The 20,042-nt window shown below is 38.7% G+C and overlaps 1 protein-coding gene, 1 long non-coding RNA gene and 1 pseudogene across 2 annotated transcripts; 2 read left to right on the forward strand and 1 right to left on the reverse strand.

Annotated features, from left to right (window-relative positions):
- Positions 1–7,717: 7,717 nt before the first annotated feature.
- LOC120128948 (tropinone reductase homolog At2g29150-like) lies at positions 7,718–15,301 on the reverse strand. Its single transcript, XM_039146551.1, has 5 exons — positions 15,185–15,301; positions 14,813–15,020; positions 14,484–14,700; positions 14,206–14,312; positions 7,718–7,747 (listed from the first exon to the last, which is right to left on the reverse strand). Exons 1-4 carry the CDS (start codon positions 15,271–15,273, stop codon positions 14,299–14,301), a joined length of 528 nt encoding a protein of 175 aa, XP_039002482.1. The 5' UTR covers positions 15,274–15,301; the 3' UTR covers positions 7,718–7,747; positions 14,206–14,298.
- Positions 9,467–13,687, forward strand: LOC120128949. The gene is made up of 3 exons (XR_005516679.1): positions 9,467–9,525; positions 9,602–9,723; positions 13,539–13,687. It is a non-coding gene; the product is annotated as an uncharacterized LOC120128949 (long non-coding RNA).
- A 1,612-nt stretch (positions 15,302–16,913) lies between the features above and the next one.
- On the forward strand, positions 16,914–19,119 carry LOC120128618 (annotated as a pseudogene).
- Positions 19,120–20,042: the final 923 nt, after the last annotated feature.

Consider the following 20,042-nt stretch of genomic DNA (forward strand, 5'->3'; position numbering starts at 1 on the left):
TATTATTTAATTAATGCCACATGTTAACTTTCTTTAGAACTTAGATGAAAATGTTTGAATACTTTAGGTACCTATTTTGACTAAAAAGATAATTTTAGGTGTTTCTTTTGAGCAAAAAATAATTTAGGTACTTAAATGAAAAACAAAATATACTTTAGATACTTATTTGTGATATAAGCCTATTTTAAACTACTCATAGTATTCTAGTTCGGTTAAATTAGAGCAACAATGCCCTTTAAAAAACAGTGAAATGGTTATCTAGAAATTTAGTGTATTTACTACATTATTTTTAAATCATTTATTTATAATAAAATTGTTGTCTCTTCTTAATGAGTTTGCATTGTTTTTTTTTAATTATATGGAAAAGTTGTCCACACAGAATGGTGACTTTTCCCATTTATTGAATTAAGACCAAAATGGAAGGAAATGAGAAAAAGGTAGCTAAAATGAAAGCAAGAGAAAAGGAGTGTCAAAATGGAAAAAAGGAAAAAAGAGGGATCAAAACATTAAAATTATTACAAACTTTATCAAAAAGAAAATTTGACGTGTGTTTTCATGAGATAAGCCAAGTCAAGTGACAAATGACACATTTTTTAGCCTCGTCTTCAATCATCCCATAAATAAATATTTAAAATATTATATTTAAACTCTTAAAAAAGTTAATATCTAAATAAATGTGAGATTTGAGGAATTTTAAGCTAAAGTGGATGATTTTGAGCTATCAAAGTTGTAATTTGTGCGTTCGTTGTTAATAGATTACGAAAATTTTTAAATAAATAATATTTTGTGATCACTTCAGAATATTAATTCGTATGTTATAGATGATGTACAAGGATATAAAGAACTTCAAAGAAATATTTTCTTGCCGTTTGAATATCTATGATTTAAATTATAAAAATGAGTTTTAAAAATTATGGGATGATGAGATTCGACTAAAAACTAAAAAAAGAAATTATATATCAAAATTTAATTAATTAATCGATTTTAAATTAACAGATAAATATAATTTTTCCAAAATATCTATTAAATTTCTGATAAAAAATATTTAATGACGTATCAGTTAAGTGAATTGATTTAAGTTAAAATGGGAATATGGTCGATTGCAGAAATGGAAGCGACATGACATTGTAGCAGGTGTTGGGGCGAAGTTGTTAGGCATAAGATGCATGGCCATTGAATTTATTCCGAGCTCTGAACTCAGCATATTAGCAGAATGTTCCATTCCCTTGTCCGCTAGCCTGACATTGATGTTAACACAAACATGATTGATGATTCCTCATATTGTGCTTGCTTTGGTTGCATTAAACACCTATGCATCTAATTAGCCCAAACCCAGGGAGCTAGTAAGCATTAACCAATAGCCAAACAAGCCCTTTGTGAGTGGGACCACGAAAGCAGATATACTTCAATTGAGACCCCAAAAACTTATCAGAGCATGTGTTCATAAAGCTCAAGATTCTTCCATTCCAAGATGTAAGCTTTAAGCAGACTGCAAAGCCTTTCTGTTTCATAGTGATAGGTTTGGCGAAAGAATTTTTCTTTTTCTTCACTATTTTCACACATAATGAGGATAACCTTTTTTTATAAGAAGCCAGGAAAGATTTTTCAAGTCATGAGGAAGAAGCAGTCAAGATAGCAACACCGTCACTGTCTATGGAAAGTAGAGATATCATTGGTTTGTGAAGAACAGAATCAATGATGGTTGATACGCCATTGAAGCACCTTATTCCATTACAGTTTTGGTGGAATCAAACTTCACTATAAATTTGGGTATTCTCATGCACGAAGGCCTCAACCTGTTGACGAAAACGGGTAAAGAAAACGAAAGAACACGAGAATTTTACGAGGTTCGGCAATGTGCTTACGTCCTCGGTGCCTAGGCGGCGCTAGAAGTTTTATTCAATAATATTTTAGGTCTAGGTTACATCTCTATTTATAATAGAAAACCCTGGTACATAATTACAAAATCAACCATGTACCGTACCGCGGGGGCTACGCCCCCGCACCCCCAACCCACATAATTCGTAACCCCACAACGAGACTTTCTTTGTGAAGACAGTTGATGTTCGCTCACTCCGCTCCATCTCCTGTCCTCTTTACTGGTATATTTATGAGCCATACCTAACAAATCTCCACCTTGGCGAATATCCTGCCTCTTGAAAATTCAATGTGGGTTGGGTACCTTGATTCTTTAACAACTCGAAACATTCAACAAGTCCAAGCAAGCTTGAACTTGTCTGTCGTAACTGGCTTAGTGAACATATCAGCGGCATTTTCATCAGTATGTACCTTCTGAACAAAACCTCCAGATCAACCAACTCTGATCTTGTGGAACCTTACATCAATATGTTTAGTTCTAGCACGATACACCTGATTCTTAGCCAAGGAATAGCACTTGATTATCACAAGCAACTGAACTCCACCTTGTTGAACACCCAACTCCTTCACTAAACCAGTAAGCCATAAAGCTTCTTTGCAGCTTCAGCCGCTGCCATGTATTCAGCTTCAGTTGTAGATAGTGCCACGACAATTGAACAGTAGACTTCCAGCAAATAGCCCTCCACCAAGAGTAAACATACCCTGTCGTAGATCTTCTATTATCCAAGTCACCTGCATAATCTGAATCCCATATCCTACAACCAAAGGATTATCCCTGACTCCCAAAAACAATTCCATGTCCCACAGTACCCTTTAAGTACCGAAAGATCCACTTGACTGCATCCCAATGTTGCTTACCAGGTTTAGACATGTACTTACAAACTTGACTAAAGCATGAGCTAAATCAGGACGAGTACATACCATCGCATACATCAAGCAGCCAACAGCATTAGAATACGGAACCTTTGTCATATTTTCAGCTTCCTTATCTGTCTTAGGGCACTGTTCTGATGAGAGCTTAAAGTGATTCGCCAATGGAGTGCTAACTGGTTTCGCGCTGCTCATCGCAAACCTTTCTAGCATTTTTTCAACATAACCCGTTGAGATAGCCGCAGTTTCCTTGAGTCTCTGTCCCTGCAAATTTCCATTCCAAGAATTTCTTTGCAGCACCTAAATCTTTCATATCAAATTCCTGCTCAATAAAGTTTTCAAACCGAAACATCATCCATGTTCTTCGCAGCAATCACATATCATCAACATACAGTAATAGAAAAATAAAAGAACCATCATCAAGGCTCTTAACATAGACACAACAATCATACTCACATCGGTTGTAGCCAATCTTGATCATAGGAGTCAAACGTTTATACCACTGTCTCGGAGACTGTTTTAACCCGCTAAATGCAAATCCCAACTAGCCACCAATGCAAGTACTGCTCGGATTGAAGTGTGCCTGACCACAGGAGAAAGGAGTTCATCATATCAACTCCTTTCTGCTGTGAAAAACCCTTCGCTACCAAAGCCTTGAACTTCTCCCCCTCTTTTCTGTTACTGCTGGTTTCTTCTTATACACCCATTTGCAACCAATCGGCTTCTTACCTCAGGAAGGGGAACTAACTCCCATGTGCGATTGATTCAAAGACTCCATCTCCTCAACCATGGCTGCCATCACTTGTCGTTTTCCTGACTAGTAACGGCATCATGAAAGTAACTGGATCATCACGCTAACAGTAAGTGCAAAAGATACCAAGTCTTCAAAACCCAATCTGTTCGGAGGCTTTATATTCGTCCGTCTCACCCTGTCTCTGGCGAGACTATAATCCGCAAATCATCCGTAGTGGAACCACCAGAAGTCGGTGAGAAGTTTCTGGTTTCTCAACTGGAAACTGCTCGAATCTACCACTGTCGTGTCTTGCTTCTGCGCAACATAGATGTTCATCAAAAACGACATCTCTACTAATCACAACTTTCTTCGCAACTGGATCCCAAAACTTGAATCCTTTGACACCTTTCTGTAACCCAGAAAAATGCACTCCTTCGATTTTGCATCAAGTTTGGATCTCTCATCAGCAGGTACATGCACATAAGCAGGACAACCAAAATCCGTAAGTTATCAAACTAACATCATGACCAGTCCATACCTCTTCTGCAACTTTCCAGCCAGCGATTCCCTTGGCGATCTGTTGATAAGGTAACACGCCATGTTAACAGCCTCAGCCCAGATGTTTGGGAAGCCCCGCATTCAACCGCAACTCTGGCTCTTTCATTCAACGACCTGTTCATTCGTTCCGCAACACCATTCTGTTGTGGTGTCTTGCGCACTGTAAAATGCCTCTGAATCCATGCTCCTTACAGAATTGTAGGAACTGTGATTCTGTGTACCCGTACCATTGTCAGTGAACTTCTCAAAAACTTCAGATTTCTGTTTCAAAAAACACCCAAATTTTCCGTGAAAAATCATCAATAAAAGTAACATAGTACCTAGATCCATCCAAAGACGATGTGAATCCCTTGAGTTGTGTGCTTCGCAGTCTTGAAACGGACTTTAGTCTGTTTACCAAGAACACAATACTTGCAAAAATCGAGCTTACAACTTTTGACACCATGCAACAAGTTTCTCTTGTGTAATTCTGCCATACCACGTTCACTAAGATGAGCAAGGCGCATATGCCACAATTTTGTCGTATCATCACAGGACTCAACAGAGTGAACTCCACCTGCAACGGTACTCCCTAACAATCTGTAGATATTCCCTGCAGTCATCTTGCCTTTCATCACAGTCAATGCTCCTTTAACAATCCGAATGGTTTCCCTATCCTCGTCAGCCTTAGGGATAAAACCATTCTTGTGCAAAGTGCCCAAGGAAATCAAATTCTTCTCCAAGTCTGGGATATGTCGAACACCACTCAACGTCCGAACGGGTCATCGTGCATCTTAATTCTGACATCACCAATACCAACAATATTGCAACATCGATCATCACCCAAAACCGAACCAGAATTAACCGGCCTGTATGTCGAAAACCATTCCCTATTTGGCGTGATGTGATAAGAACATCCAGAATCAAGAATCCAAGCATCCGTCAATTGTGTCGTTGAAATAGAAAGCATATCACCCTCACTGCAATCAGAAGTATCATCCTCGACCACGTTCACAGACTTGGATGAGCCATCACGCTTCTCATCAGTCTGCTTTTTCAACTTCGGACAGTCTCGCTTCATATGTCCGCCTCCTTGCACTTGTAACAGTGAATCGTCTTCTTATCCCTGGATTTGGATCTGGAATTCCGCTTCCCGGACCCACCTTCTCTGGCTTCCGTCCATGATCTCGATTACCCTTGACATATAAGCTATCGGCTTGAGAGCTTTCCCTGCATTCTGCTTCCGCTGTTGTGAGCCAACAAGGCTGCGTCTCCTCAACGTTGATAGTCTCTTTCCCTATGTAAGTAGTCACCATGTTCGTAAGAGGAAGGCAACGAACACAACAGAATCATCGCTCTGTCTTCATCCTCAATTTCACATCAAGCCGAGCCAGATCAGAAACGATTTGATTGAAGACATTCAGTGTTGCGCCAAATCGTGTCCTGCATCTTCAGCCCATACAGTCGCTGCTTCAGATACAGTTTTGTCGTTAAGGATTTGGACATAACTGACTTTCCAACTTCCTCCAAATTTCGTTTGAGACGATAGATGCATGACGTGATACATGACCTCGTCCGCCAAGCATAATGGTTCCTGCCGCTCGCTGCTGCAATTCTTCCCAATCTTCCTCATCCATCGACGCCGGCTTTATAGGTCGCAAAGCCTTCAAGATCCCTTGCTGCGCCAATAGATCCTTCACCTCGTTTGCCATAATCCGAAGTTACCCTGACCATCGAATTTCGCGACTTCGAATTTTGCTCCTGACATCTGATACCAATTGTTGACGAAAACGGGTAAAGAAAACGAAAGAACACGAGAATTTTACGAGGTTCGGCAATGTGCTTACGTCCTCGGTGCCTAGGCGGCGCTAGAAGTTTTATTCAATAATATTTTAGGTCTAGGTTACATCTCTATTTATAATAGAAAACCCTGGTACATAATTACAAAATCAACCCTGTACCGTACCGGGGGGGCTACGCCCCCGCACCCCCAACCCTAATTCGTAACCCCACAACGAGACTTTCTTTGTGAGGACAGTTGATGTTCGCTTCGCTCACTCCGCTCCATCTCCTGTCCTCTTTACTGGTATATTTATGAGCCATACCTAACACAACCTCATCCTCTTTTGTCTATGCATTCATAGAGCTGGTAAGGACTGGGTAATCTGCATCCTGAGGTTTGGATCAGCATGTTCGTTTGCTTCATCTAGTCCTTGGGATGCAGATTACCTCTTCCTTTCTGGCAATCCAAAGCTTCTATTTTTGTTTCAATTTTCAACCCTACATGGAAGACTCCACTTAACCTTCAAACTATTTCTCCTTCTCTGATGTTTGTGTTGCTTCTGCTATTTATTAAGGCATCCTTTTTGTAGGTTCAAGTTCTCGAGCAGTGGAGTTTCTTCATATACCAGAAATATAACCTGGTGGCCACAGCCTGCACTACACAATAGGAATGTGGCTAACAATAAGAACCGGAGTGCATTCTTATTAGACTCGTTGTATTTCCTTTAAAACCTTACCATGTCTGACATGCTATAAACAGCCTTCAACTGATATCCTCGAAAGTCTCGTTACTATGATTTCAAGAGAAATTATTCTATCAACTCTTTCTGTTACGTAACTAAGCATGGGATCCAAATCCGACGGATTCTGATCGGGTCGGGTCGGATTTAAAAAAAAGTCGGGTTTGGGTTTGGTCGGTTCAGAATTTGGTTTAGGGTGAAAAATACCAGACATGAAAAAAATTATAATTTTACATTATATATTTAGAAATAATTACAATAATACCCCTCTATATATTATTTTTAATTAAATCGTTGTTTTATTGAATAAAATAATATTTTATTATTATTTCGGATCTGATCGGATCGAATTCGGATTTTATCTCAAAAAATTGAGTTGAATTTGTGTCGGGTGGAGTGTATATATTTTCGGGTCGGGTGAAAGATATAAAATTTTCGAGTCTAATCGAGTTGACGAAACCCGACCCATGCCTATCCCTAATCCCAACTCCACAATAATTTTCCCCATATCATTTACACATAAAATTTTTGTTTGTCAAATTAGTTTCTCCATTTCATTAATGCATATCAAAATTAAATTTATATTTCAAAATTATTTTTAGAATCTTCGTTAATAGATTAAAAAGTTTTTACCTTTGTTTATCCAAATTTTTTTCTTTATAATCATTGAAGTTGAAAATTTGAAAATAAGAGACTTGTATTCTTAAGAACTAAAATGGATAAACAAAGGGTTCAACTAAAAAACTAAAACAAAAGCACTCGACCATTCATCATTTGACGACCACCATTTAATCTGCAAGACTTCCTCTGATAAACTGACAAGATAGACGATCGAGAGAAAAAATGACCATCTCAGCTGTAAAACTGTTAAACTAACAACATAAACTGTTATGTTGCAATCATTGACTATCCATGAAAAAGTCATTAGAAAAAAGATTTCCACAGCACAGTTTCCACTAAATCAAAATCTTTTTCATCTTCTTTCCCCTGTCCATAATTAAGGGTTATATAAACAAATGAACTTCATTTTAATTGCAAAATGCGACCAATGAGATTGCAAAGGTTAAAAAACATGAAGAAAAGATGTTCAAAAAAAAAAGAAGAAAAGAAACGACAATTATTGTGGATAACTTCACCGACTTATATCAATTACACTGGACCATTAGCAGCCTTATTTATTTCTGCAATTATTTCCAAACTTATCTCTCTTTTCGGGGAAAAAACATTAGATTTCATTACTTCAAAAGGAAATCTCTTACAATCAAGGTTAAGGTACACAACGTTACAAGAATGAGGAAAAGTCTAAATTTTGTACACTTACCATGCCGGGCAGTGTCCAGTGTTATCATGTTTTGAGCCCCAGTTTTCATTATTCACTATGATAAGCACAAATTACAAAGTCGTTACACCCTAAGATCGCCTTTCTTTTAAATTTGAGAATAGAAACCATTTCCAGAACATCTGAAGCTATATAAGCACATAAAACTGACAATCAAAGAACATGGGTGATCTCAAGTTGTGGAACCAGCAACCAAAAAGTTTACTTGCAATGTTGCACATGTGGTCAAATTGACACATCCAAGGTTAATGCCAATGGCTAGGAGGATGGAAGCGTACATTTTCTTCACAAAGATTCCTTAATAAAAGATGTAAAATTAGAAGGGGGAAGAAAGCACCCTACAAGTAGGTGGGTCAATGTGATCATTTACCTTGCAATTCCAAAATCTGCAATCTTTAAAACTGCACTGCCGTCATTTGTTGAGAGAAGAAGGTTCTGTTCCAGAAACAACAACATTAGAAAGAGAACCTTTTGAAAGAAAACTTTTCAACATGAACAAGGCTAGTCTACACCAAAGGATATTTACGCAACTTCATCACATTCCATGATATGGTTGAAGTGCAAACCCGATTTAATGGGGGAAAAGGTATAATCTCTTACAACTAATTCCTATTTGATCACAGTAACAGTAAGGAAATAATGTTTCTTTACGAACAGGCTTGCCCTTTTCCTTAATAGGCATAAGTAGACATAAAGTTATATCCTAACTCAACTTGAACCACAGAGAATGAATTATACCTGAGGCTTTAGATCCCGATGTATAAGATTATTGTCACGGTGAACTTGCAAACCAGCCGCTACAAGAAGATAATTATAGAAGCGTAAGAGACCAGATTCAGTGGTTAAGGAAAATAAACGGCAAGACAAGGTCTGCAGCATACCTAGTTGCTGCATGAAATGCTTTGCAGTTGCCTCAGGGACATTTCCATGGCGTGTAATATACATGGAAAGGTCACCCCCCTTGCAGTACTCCAATACAAGGTGTATCTTCCCAGGAACCTATTTAAACCAAAAAAGATTTAAGATATATATCATATAATGGCTGATATATCAAGTAAAAAGAAGAAGAAAATGGCATATCAACATTATCTAACAACTTTAACTTCAAATCAAAATTATTTTACAAGTGACGTTTTCCAATCCATGGATCGAAGGGCACAACATAAAACTACTTCAGCAGAACGCAAAATATTTTAGATAGATATGAAAGCCGAAGCTTCACAAACAAATACATGAAAAATAGCGTCAGCTTCCCTTGACCACTGAAAATTTACCAATTGTTTCTCAATGATCTCGAACTTCAAAGCTTCTCTGTTAGTATTAGTTGTTGTGGAGTTAACGGAAAACACCATGAAATTCCATCTCATTTGGTCTTCCAAACAGGAAACTCTCTACTTAATAGAAGCTTAAGTAAAAACAATATATAGATTGACTGAACATTCCACCATTGTTAATCCATTCATTATCTGCTTCTACCAAATACAAATGTTGCTAAATAACACCCTTTTTAACGGAAAGTGAGCACGATTTTTCAATCAAAAATACATTCTTCTACCTAATACTCGTTAGGCTCCCACCAAAAACACCTTGGTATGTATCCTGTGGTCTCTTTACTGTGATATGGAAACTTGCCGTAGCACTTCTTGGTAAATCACCTTGTGTATTTCTTCTCATTTCCTACCTTAAGCTTGTTATTGTTAAATCTAAATCTCTCTCTTTCAGCCATTCTCCTTCATGTAAGTTTTAGAACACCAAACCTGAAGGCTCGTCTTAACACTTTTCGTGAGGAGTTTTGTGCAGTTTGGCGCAATTACAGTGAGCTATGAGCTCACAGTCTATATCATGTGAGTATGCATCCGATTTTTATGTTGGTTTAGTTTATATTTGATATTTATTAAGGTTTTCATTTGATTAAGAGTTTAGTGTTGTTACTCTTGTTTTACTTTTATACTTTTAAGCTGTTAACTTGTTCATGTTCACCTCTTTCTATTGATTATGGAATATTGTGTATATTCACATCACATGTTACTCATATATTCCATGATTGTGGACTTTTTAGTTCATTATCATGATATGCACATGGTGCATTAGCATCTCCTTCAAATTCTCTTATTTATTTGTGTTCTCTTTTCCATACATGCTTGATGTTACGACACCTCTGAATAATGTCACTAGTTGCCGCATCTCTTTAACCGTCATTTAGTGCTTGATTTCCATCCAAGTAAATCTGTTATTGAAATGGAACCTAGTATTCTATTTCTAGGGTTAATACAAGTTGATAAATGGTGTCTTGATTAATTGAAAAGGGGTACTCAAATGATTTGTCTTTAGCTATTGTTGATGTCTTTGGGCACATCCTCGACAAAAATATGGCTCTAGCAACCCCCATTCCTGTCCCAAGGTTAAAAAAGGAGAACAAGACATTGAGTTGAATATAGATACGCAAATGAGTCATCTTTAGCTGTTCTTGAATGCTTTGGTCGTCACTGCCACTGGGGTTCTACATTATGATAGTACTTGGCAACTCCTTGCATGTGGTAGAACAGTTTTACGGACTAGAAATCAAACTGGTTGTTGAATATTCAATATTGGCAGCCATAATTGTTGAAGTTTAGTGGCAGCCGACGGCTAAATGAAGAAAACATGAGCTGCTAATTTGTTCAAAATTATGCAACCACTTTATTTGAAATAAAAATGAGGAAAATGTAATTTTAGTCATTGCACTTTAGGGTATTTTCAAAGATTAGTCCATAAGCTTCAACTATAAATACCCTAGCTCATTTAGCTTTAAAATCATCTCAAACATCCCAAAATCCCAAATCATTTCTTTCTCCCAATACTAGAGAGTTTTTCTTGTGAGTAATGAGTGTTTTGTAAACACCTGTAAATTTTCTCTCTTAGTAAAAAATCTGCAGCAGTCCGGAGACGTAAGTAAATTGGCTGAACTCCATTATCAATTTCGGGTATTATTTTTCAGCTTTTATTTCGCATTCTCACTAATATAGTTATACGAAAATTACTCGTTCTCGGTTTATTTCCCAACAACTGGTATCAGAGCTTTTGGTTGTGAATTTTTCAGTTTTTCTGTGAGGTTACTATTTACGTGAATAGTAACCTCGTGAATAGCAAAAATTTTGTCGGCGATACGATTTTATCGACAGAGGTGTTCTAATACACGGTGGTTCGCGGAAATTATCAGAAATGATCCAAAGGAAGCCATATTCGAGTGGGAGCGATGGATTTGAGAAACGAAGTTGATGAGCTCAAGAGGGAGATGCTCAGATGCAAGGGAGCAATGAGTGAATGGGATGCGCTCAAGACCTTCTTGGAAGGACTTAGACTAGGGGCGATGCTCGGGGAAGAGCAAGGAAATGCCCAGAGACTTTCGGAGGCCATAGCTGTAGCTGGAAAGCTAACTGAGCTTGCAGGTGACAAGCCAAGTTGCGATGTGTCATCCAGACCCATGTCCAGAGATAGTGGCAACGATGGGGGAGACCGGGAAAAGGTGCAGCAGGGAAATGGTAGAGAAAGCTCTTCGAACGGCCATAGTGAGCCAACGACTGTTCGTAGCCAAGGAAAGCCATTGAGAAAGAATGGCAAGGTTAAGTCCGGTGTAAAGAAGAAGAGAGCAAGGAAAATTTGAAATGCTACTTCTGTGATGGTCCTCATTTGATTAGAGGATGTCCGAGAAGCGTCGCCTTACAACCATCATGAAGAGGATGGAAGAAGGAGAAGGAGAAGTAGCGGGAGTTAGCGCGGTCGCAAGTGTTAAAGATACCAAGCCAGGAAAAGGACTTGGTCAGTTTGAGGGGATCAATGCGGCCAAGCAAGGATCGAGACGAGACAAGGCTATTGATGTTGAAGCAGCCGAACCCGGAAGAAAATGTGACGAGACTGCGGGTGTCAAAGCAGTCAAGCACAAGAAGGGACCCAGTGCGATAACAAGAGATAAAGCTGTCAAGTTGAGGGTGCAAAGTGAGCAAGTCTACTCACAGTATGTCAGGATGGAGGCGTGGTCCAAGTTGAGGCGTCTCAGACATAAAGGGACCCTTAAAGAGTATGTGATCCGATTCAGAAGACTCATGCTCAAAGTCCCAAGTTTGACTGAAGAAGATGGGTTCTTCACCTTCATGTTCGGATTGAAGCCATAGGCGAAGAAAGTGTTGGAGCGAAGGGAAGTCAAGGAGCTGTCTAAAGCCTTGACAACCGCCGAGTCCATCAAATAATTTAGAGTCAAGAAGAACAAGACTTCCAAAGCAAAGCCCAAACCCAAGTGTAGCAGCAAGAGATTCCATGATGAAGGCAAGTCAGAGGATGATGATGTTGTTCCTCGAGTGGCAGAGAAAATCCACTCAATGATGAACCAGATGGTGAGTATGGGGAAGATGTGTGCAATCTTGGCACAAGTTCGAGTGTCAAAGATGCTAAGCCGAGGGTAAGAGTCGAGCAAACGAGGGGGCGCAGACTTAAGATGCCAGAAGTGTTGCAAAATTACTCGAGGGGAGCCGAGTCATCCAAGGTGATGGATGAGCCCAGGATCGAGTTGTCCAGAGAAGAGGACGAACCCAGGATCGAGGGAGCGTTGAGAGTTGGCTCAATACGGTTAATTTCTACCAAGGCAAGTAGAAGCCAAGTGCAAGAGGAGTTAGCCATGTCCAAGGAGTTTGCCGAGCATGTTCGTGTAGTGAACATGGCTTCAGAGACCATCCTAAGAGAATGATCGAAAGAGGGGCTTACCGAGGATGTTTAAGTGAGGAACAATCCTTCAAAGACTAGTAGACAAGAGTCGAAGGGGGCCAAGACGTTGAGGGACAACGCAACCGTGGAGAAACTACCCATTTGCAAGGTGGGAAGTAAACTCCAAACTTCGTGTTAGAATGGAGGAGGCAAGAAGATGCATCGGACTTTACCGTGAGAAAGCGTTGATGCATGATGGAGCAAAGAACTCCAATGAAAAGGGTTCAATGCGAGGAGTGTCAGACTTCAGGGAGTAAGAAGGTCTGACGCAGATCTAGAATAACAAGACCAGAAATACTGTTGCATCGATCGAGGTGTGAAGACAGATTAAAATCAGTCTTCAAGTGGGAGATTGTTGAATATTCAATATTGGCAGCCATAATTGTTGAAGTTTAGTGACAGCCGGCAGTTAAATAAAGAAAACATGAGCTGCTAATTTGTTCAAAATTAGGCAGCCACTTTGTTTGAAATAAAAATGAGGAAAATACAATTTTAGTCATTGCACTTTAGGGTATTTTCAAAGATTAGTCCCTAAGCTTTAACTATAAATACCCTAGCTCATTTAGCTTTAAAATCATCCCAAACATCCCAAAATCTCAAATCATTTCTTTCTCCCAATAATAGAGAGTTTTTATTGTGAGTAGTGAGTGTTTTGTAAACACCTGTAAATTTTCTCTCTTAGTAAAAGATATGTAGCAGTCCGGAGACGTAAGCAAATTGGCTGAACTCCGTTATCAATTTCACCATGGTCTAGTCAAAATACTTGGTCTCCATGTCAAATGATCGTCTGATCAAACCCTTCCAAGTTTAACCTACCTCTTTAACCACTGACGTAGTAAAACTTGGGAGAGCTACTTGTCCCAAAATTTGCTACAAATATCATTTCTGAACTCTGATATATTTCTTCTCTTATGACTTCTAGCTTCAACAGCCCTTCTCTAATTGATTTGTGTTAGTACAAGTTCATCGAGTTCCATTTTATGATCCTGATGGTCGATGTTCGATTTCATGCTGCTGTTGAAGATTCTGCGAAATAATTTCTTTAGCTGGGTTAAGATGAAGAAGGCTTCCAATCTTTTCATACAAGAGACAAGTTGTAAATTGCTGGGACCTCTTGTCTCTGTAAATCTGTTTTTAGTCCTTTTCGAAGAGACATGGAATGAGTATCTTAAAAGTTCCACTCAATCCATGACGATAACAAGTTAAAAACAAAGGTTTTAATCCACGCAAGGAAAGGTTCTGGACAAAGTTCATGTCGTTACAGGCAATGCTTACTTACAATTGAAATGATTAAATACATCAAAGCTGAAATTTTGAAATGGCCAACAGCCACCTGCTGTGTACCCTCCATCCGCGGAAATAACTTGTCCGGTAATGTACGAAGCAGCCGGTAGGCAAAGAAACGCCACTAAGGACGATATCTCTTCAGGTTCCGCCATTCTCGGCATTGCTGTTCCGGCGATGAGCCTGCAGAGTTTCTCATGATAATGTGCGTTTGTATTCAGAGTCTGAAATGTTAAAACCAAATCAGCATCAAAAAGATGTCTCTGCAATTCTAGATTAAGATAAAGATTAGAAGGTGAATTTACTGCTCTTTCGATCGGGGTTTTGACACCCCATGGTGAAACAGTGTTGGCCCGAATGTTATCCTTTGACCACTCGCATGCCAAGTTCTTTGTTAATTAGTTGATAGCTCCTGGAATCACAACACAATGGTTAATCTGCAAGATTCTAGCTAACATCTACATGGATCATTCGATTAGACTGGCCGGGTTGGCTTTGAGTCAGATTAGAATCGAACTCGAGTTATACAAGTTGAATTTCGGGGTCACATGGCTAGACTACATCCAATATGGAAAGTAAAAACCTTTAGATGCAGCATAGGCAGATAAACCAGGGAGGGCCAATGAACCAGCTACAGAGGAGATAAACACAATGCTTCCATATCCAGATGCTTTTAGGAAGGGATACGCAGGCTGAGAAAGATGATAAGGAGCGTCAAGGTTTGTACTCATCACTGTTGTGTAGTCTTCCAGATTATGTTCCTCGAAGGATTTGAGTTTTGTAATTCCTGCATTATTCACCTGAGGAGAAGCTAAGTGCTTTCAATTTGAATACAAAAACTCTAAAATCGAATCGATTCAACCCTTTGATCGGATCTAAAAGAACAAATTCTTAGAACTAAAAACTACTTACAAGGATGTTGAGTTTTCCGTGGAAAACAGAGGAGACAGTCTGCATAAGCTTCTCTCTGAGATCTCTAGATGAGAGATCACAAACAGAACCAGTCACTTTAAACCCTTTGGTCTGCCATTCTTGCAACCTTTCATTAAGCTCTGGCTGGTTCCTGGAACATGTGTGAACTACTGCCCCAAGTGCTGCCAGTTCTTCCACCACAGCAAATCTGAAATTATACAATTAAAAGATTAAAATCATTGTTCAATCACTGACTGCATAATTTTAACTCGTATATTTCTTAGTACCAGAATGAACTGAGGCTTCATATTATGCTTATGAAAAAATAAACACAAAGAAGAAGAAGAAGAAGAAGATAGATGGAGGTCGAACCCTATGCCTCTTGTTCCACCAGTCACAAGAGCCGTCATGCCCTGAAGAGACCATCTCTGATTCTTACAACCTGCTACTGCTCCAGCCATCTCAGCACTGCAACTTTATTTTCTTCTTTCTTCAGTTTTTTGAACGAATAGAAACAGTAATTAGAGACGAATTTTAGAAACTTAAACATAGAATGTGGATTAATAGTTTATTGTATTAAATTATTCATCGCCTACTGTCAACAGAAAAAGACAGCAGACAGGTCGAAAACATTGAGCTGCATGCTTTTTTTTTCTTTTTTAAATATGGAGGTCCTGGAATTCTATCTCAACACTTGATTCCAGAAACTTGATGGGGGTGAATTTGAGAAGAAAAACCCTTTTACCATGATTTGATTCGGAAGGATTCCAAGAACATAACATATTTTATTCTGAAATTGTATAAGATGACAAGATTGAAGATCTAATCATCACATTTCAGAAAGGCAACAGCATCTTTGACCTTGTAATTGGATCAAAATTTTAAATTACAATCACTTCTTTTTTTAATTTTTACCACTTACTTTTCTAAAATTATATATATTTATCAATTTACCATAAAATAGTCAAATAATTAAAAACGTACAACTTCTAAAAGCTGAATATCAAAATAACCAAATAAATAAAATTACTACAAATGTAGTTTATTAAAAAAAACTTTGTTAACGAGCACTGAATTTTTATCACTTTCAGAATACAACATATAATATATGCATAATTATTAAGTTATAATTAGATACTATGACATTTTACCTAATGGGGTTGACATCAGTGCATTTTTGTTTGATAAGGTTTTTTTTTTATCAAATATCTTCAGTTCTTTTTTTTTTTGAATTTAAAATGTCAACCATTTATTAGAAGATATGTCTGGTACATCTCATAAGCTAACCACTAGAAAACAAAATCAGCTGGACATCAGTAACCGAAACCAAAACACCTTTATAAGAAAACTAAATTAAAATCTATACTAAATGAACAGATGTTGGCCTTTTAGACTTCCCGCACACAACAGATAAGGCTGGAGAGAATCGTTTTGAGAAAGGAACAAATGTATAAATAGATCCTAGCAACTCACCACGCAACATGACTTATCTTTATCAAGGGGGTCTAACCAGCGACGATCCTCCGATGCTTATGACTCCACTCGCCAAGGAACTTCCTCCACCCAAAACAGATCAGTCAAACCCAACGACTTCTCAGTAGCTAGGATATGGGTTGCCATGTTTGCACTTCTTCGAACGAATCGGTATGTACACAAACGGAAACTTTCTACTTTGCCTTTTGCTTCCATGATTAAAACACTAACGACTGATGAATCTTCCTATCTTGTTTTTAATTTTTCAATGATGGTTTTGGAATCACCTTCGACGGCAATCTCGACCATAGTAAATGTCCTAGATCTTTAATTAAAATATGAGGATGCGTAAAACCCTAAATTTTTAATCTAAAAACCCTATTTGGAAGGAAAAAAAGCGGCCATATGAAAGCCAGTAATAAAGCCCATAATAAAGTTGACTGTATTTTGTCCAATAAGTAGACGACACATTATCCAAATGGAGGAACTTTCTGGGCTTATGCTCCGAAGTTGACCTTTCAGTTTTCCTTTCCATAATGTGACCAAATAAAACAAAAGTGTTCCTTTCCATAATGTCAAGAATCACCAAAACTCAGATTTAGAAGAAAGAAACGATCAGAGACTTTACAGGGATTCGATATCTTCCTTGTTCGTTCCAGGACCTCCAAAATCTACATCCAAACAATCATTTCTCTTCCATCAGAGGAAACGATGTTGGACCCTTTGAAAACCTGGAAATTCCTTGTTTCATCCATCACCATCAAACCTGTTGATCTCTTAGTTTTCTTGTTCAAAACAATTCTAGCTATTCTCACCCTTGCTTCCATTTCTCACTTTTTTCACTTTGCTTTCTCTAATCAATCTATTTGGTTCTCTTCTTCTATCTTCAATAATAACCAGCAACAAAATTTCTTTGCCGGTCAGTCTTACGCAACCACCAATTTGTCCCATGTCCTGTTCGGCATCGGTGGTTCAGCCAAGACCTGGAACGATCGACGCCGTTACTCCGAACTCTGGTGGAAGCCTAACGTTACCCGCGGATTCGTTTGGCTCGACGACAAGCCTCCTGGCGGTGAAAACTTGCCGATAACGTCCCCTCCTTACAAGATCTCCGAGGGTACTTCCAGATTCAAGTACACATGCTGGTACGGGTCACGGTCGGCCGTACGGATGGCTCGGACAGTGAAGGAAAGCTTCGAGCTTGGATTGGATAACGTGAGATGGTTCGTGATGGGAGATGACGATACGGTGTTTTTCCTGGAAAATCTGCTGACCGTTTTGAACAAATACGACCACAACCAAAAATGTATTACGTAGGTGGGAACTCGGAGAGCGTGGAGCAAGACGTGATACACTCTTACAACATGGCGTACTGCGGCGGCGGATTCGCCATAAGCTACGCTTTGGCAGCCGAGCTCGTTAAGGTCTTAGACGGCTGCATTGATCGGTACGCGTCGTTTTACGGATCGGGCCAGAAGGTTCAAGGTTGCATGAGCGAGATTGGAATTCCGGTCACTAAAGAGCTTGGTTTCCATCAGGTTAACGTTAATCATGAAAACAATGGTCTAATTCGGATTTTAGTCCCTTAAACAAATAATATGGATTGAATTATGCAAAATTAACATAAAAGATCTGATCTCAAATGTCACTGACTTGCGTAATTACAGGCTGAAATTAATAGGTGGACTAAAGCCGTAATTAGTTTAAAAGGAAACAAAGTCATTAACTTGCTGAATTACAGGTTGATATTCAAGGGAACCCGTACGGTTTATTAGCGGCACTTCCTTTGGCAACATTGGTGTCACTTCACCATCTCGAATACGTTGAACCCATATTTCCGGGTATGACCCGAATCGAATCAATTAAGAAGCTAATAACCGCTTACGAAAAGGATCCAAGTCGGGCCCTACAGCATAGTTTCTGTTACGACTTGAAGCGTAACCGGTCCATTTCAGTGTCGTGGGGCTACACCGTGCAGTTGTACCCGTATCTAGTGACAGCCAATAAGCTTGAAACGGCGTTTTCAACGCTCCAATCATGAAGGACATGGAAAAACGGCCCCTTCACTTTTAACACCCGACCCGAGAAAGACCCGTGTGACAGACCCGTCACGTATTTCTTGGATCATTCGGAGAGCGTCAATGGGGATAGGACCCTAACCAGATACGCAAGGCACGTTGAAGAATCGGTCAAAGAATGTGAGTGGCCGGACCATGCTCTGGCTTCGGGCGTGAAATTCATCGGCGTCTCGAGTGCCAAGTTGAACTCTCAATTTTTAGTTGGCTAAACACAATTGCGGTGGCATCTTGTTGTCGTGGAGTAGTTGGCTGCCATTTTAATTAACTTGTTAAATGGGGTTAGCACAAAAATGGGTGACCAATTTGGTCCACTCACCACACGACACCGGTCCACGGAATGCCAAAAAAAACAAATCTTGACTTTGTGTGGGCTGCCTTCCACTTTGTCGATCTTTTATTTATTTTATTAAAACACTTCGACGTCACGAGATGAATTTTGATAAAGTCTTAAAGCCTAAATGAGACTTTTCACCTCGATCGTGTAAAGAGGGTTAAAGTTTAGACAAGACGTGGTGCACGTACAAAGCAACAAGGGAACGTGTGCTTGATTTTATGCAATATTTGTGGTGTCCAACAGTTTATGCGCATAATATGTTGAAATTTTGATATGTGAATGACACTGACACATTTGGTTGAAATAAACAGGCACCACGTAGACAATGTTGTGAGGTCATCAACGGCGGAGAAGGGGCGGATCACCTGGTTCAGGTCAAGATCAGAGGCTGCCATAGGTTCGAGACGGTGATTCCTCCGTAGAACGTGCCAAATTAACATTGACCACAAAGGGGCATATGTCCAAGGGGTAATGCCAATTGCCTGCCTTGTAAATAAGAGATAATTCTGCAGTTGGACTATATCTCCCCAGTTTTACTTAACCACTTAACCCCGAAGCCATTTTTACGTTTTCAATAGTTATGTTGTTATTTTCATACTATAATTTTACAAACTTTATGAAAAGTAAATTATGAGAATTTCATTTATTTTGTTTATTAAATATAATGATGAGAACTTTTAACGTCCTGGGGGCTTATATATATATATATCATAAAAAGTATTGGTTTAAGATTCAAAAAGTCCTTAAAATTTAAAAATAATCTATCAAGTTATTGAATATTTTCACTCAATTAAATCCTTAAATTCAAAATTATTTAATGTGTTCATCTGATGAGATCTAAATCTAATAATATCTTAGGTCAATAGAAAAATCAACACATTTTGAGCAACCACGCTCAAAAGCAAATGAATACGATTCCTAAAGATTGTGTTTGACAAATATGGTTCAACACATATTTGTCACTTCTTCAAGCTTCTGGTTCGAATGAGATAATGATTTTTATTAAGGCAAGAACTTTCATAACAAGTGTTATAGAGACCCCATCATGATGAATGTAGAAAGGCATTTGGTGCATGCTTTCATGTGGTGCAAAGGACCATTACCTATAAGATTGTCCAAAACATAGACTAAATTTGTAGCTCCAAAGAAAATTTCATCAATATCAAGAGGTAGTAGACTCACTATAATACTTTTTTTTTCAAGATTCAAATGTTTTTTTAGTAGATTTTTGAAGTATGTGTGACATCCATCGATTTGCAATAAATTTTTAATTCGGGATTCAAATGTTTCTAAGGTATAATGTTCTCTTAAATAGAATCGGCTTTCAATTAATTTTTTAATGCAT

This window comes from Hibiscus syriacus, unplaced genomic scaffold, assembly GCF_006381635.1.
Source record: "Hibiscus syriacus cultivar Baekdansim isolate YM2019G1 unplaced genomic scaffold, ASM638163v2 tig00110482_pilon, whole genome shotgun sequence".
NCBI lineage: Eukaryota > Viridiplantae > Streptophyta > Magnoliopsida > Malvales > Malvaceae > Hibiscus > Hibiscus syriacus.

Coding starts and splice junctions, on each gene's coding strand:
- LOC120128948 (XM_039146551.1), bottom strand. CDS start 15,273: ATGGCTGGAGCAGTAGCAGGTTGTAAGAATCAGAGATGGTCTCTTCAG. Junction 15,021..15,184: donor GGTGGAACAAGAGGCATAGG/GTTCGACCTCCA, acceptor GTATAATTTCAG/ATTTGCTGTGGTGGAAGAAC. Junction 14,701..14,812: donor ACGGAAAACTCAACATCCTT/GTAAGTAGTTTT, acceptor GCTTCTCCTCAG/GTGAATAATGCAGGAATTAC.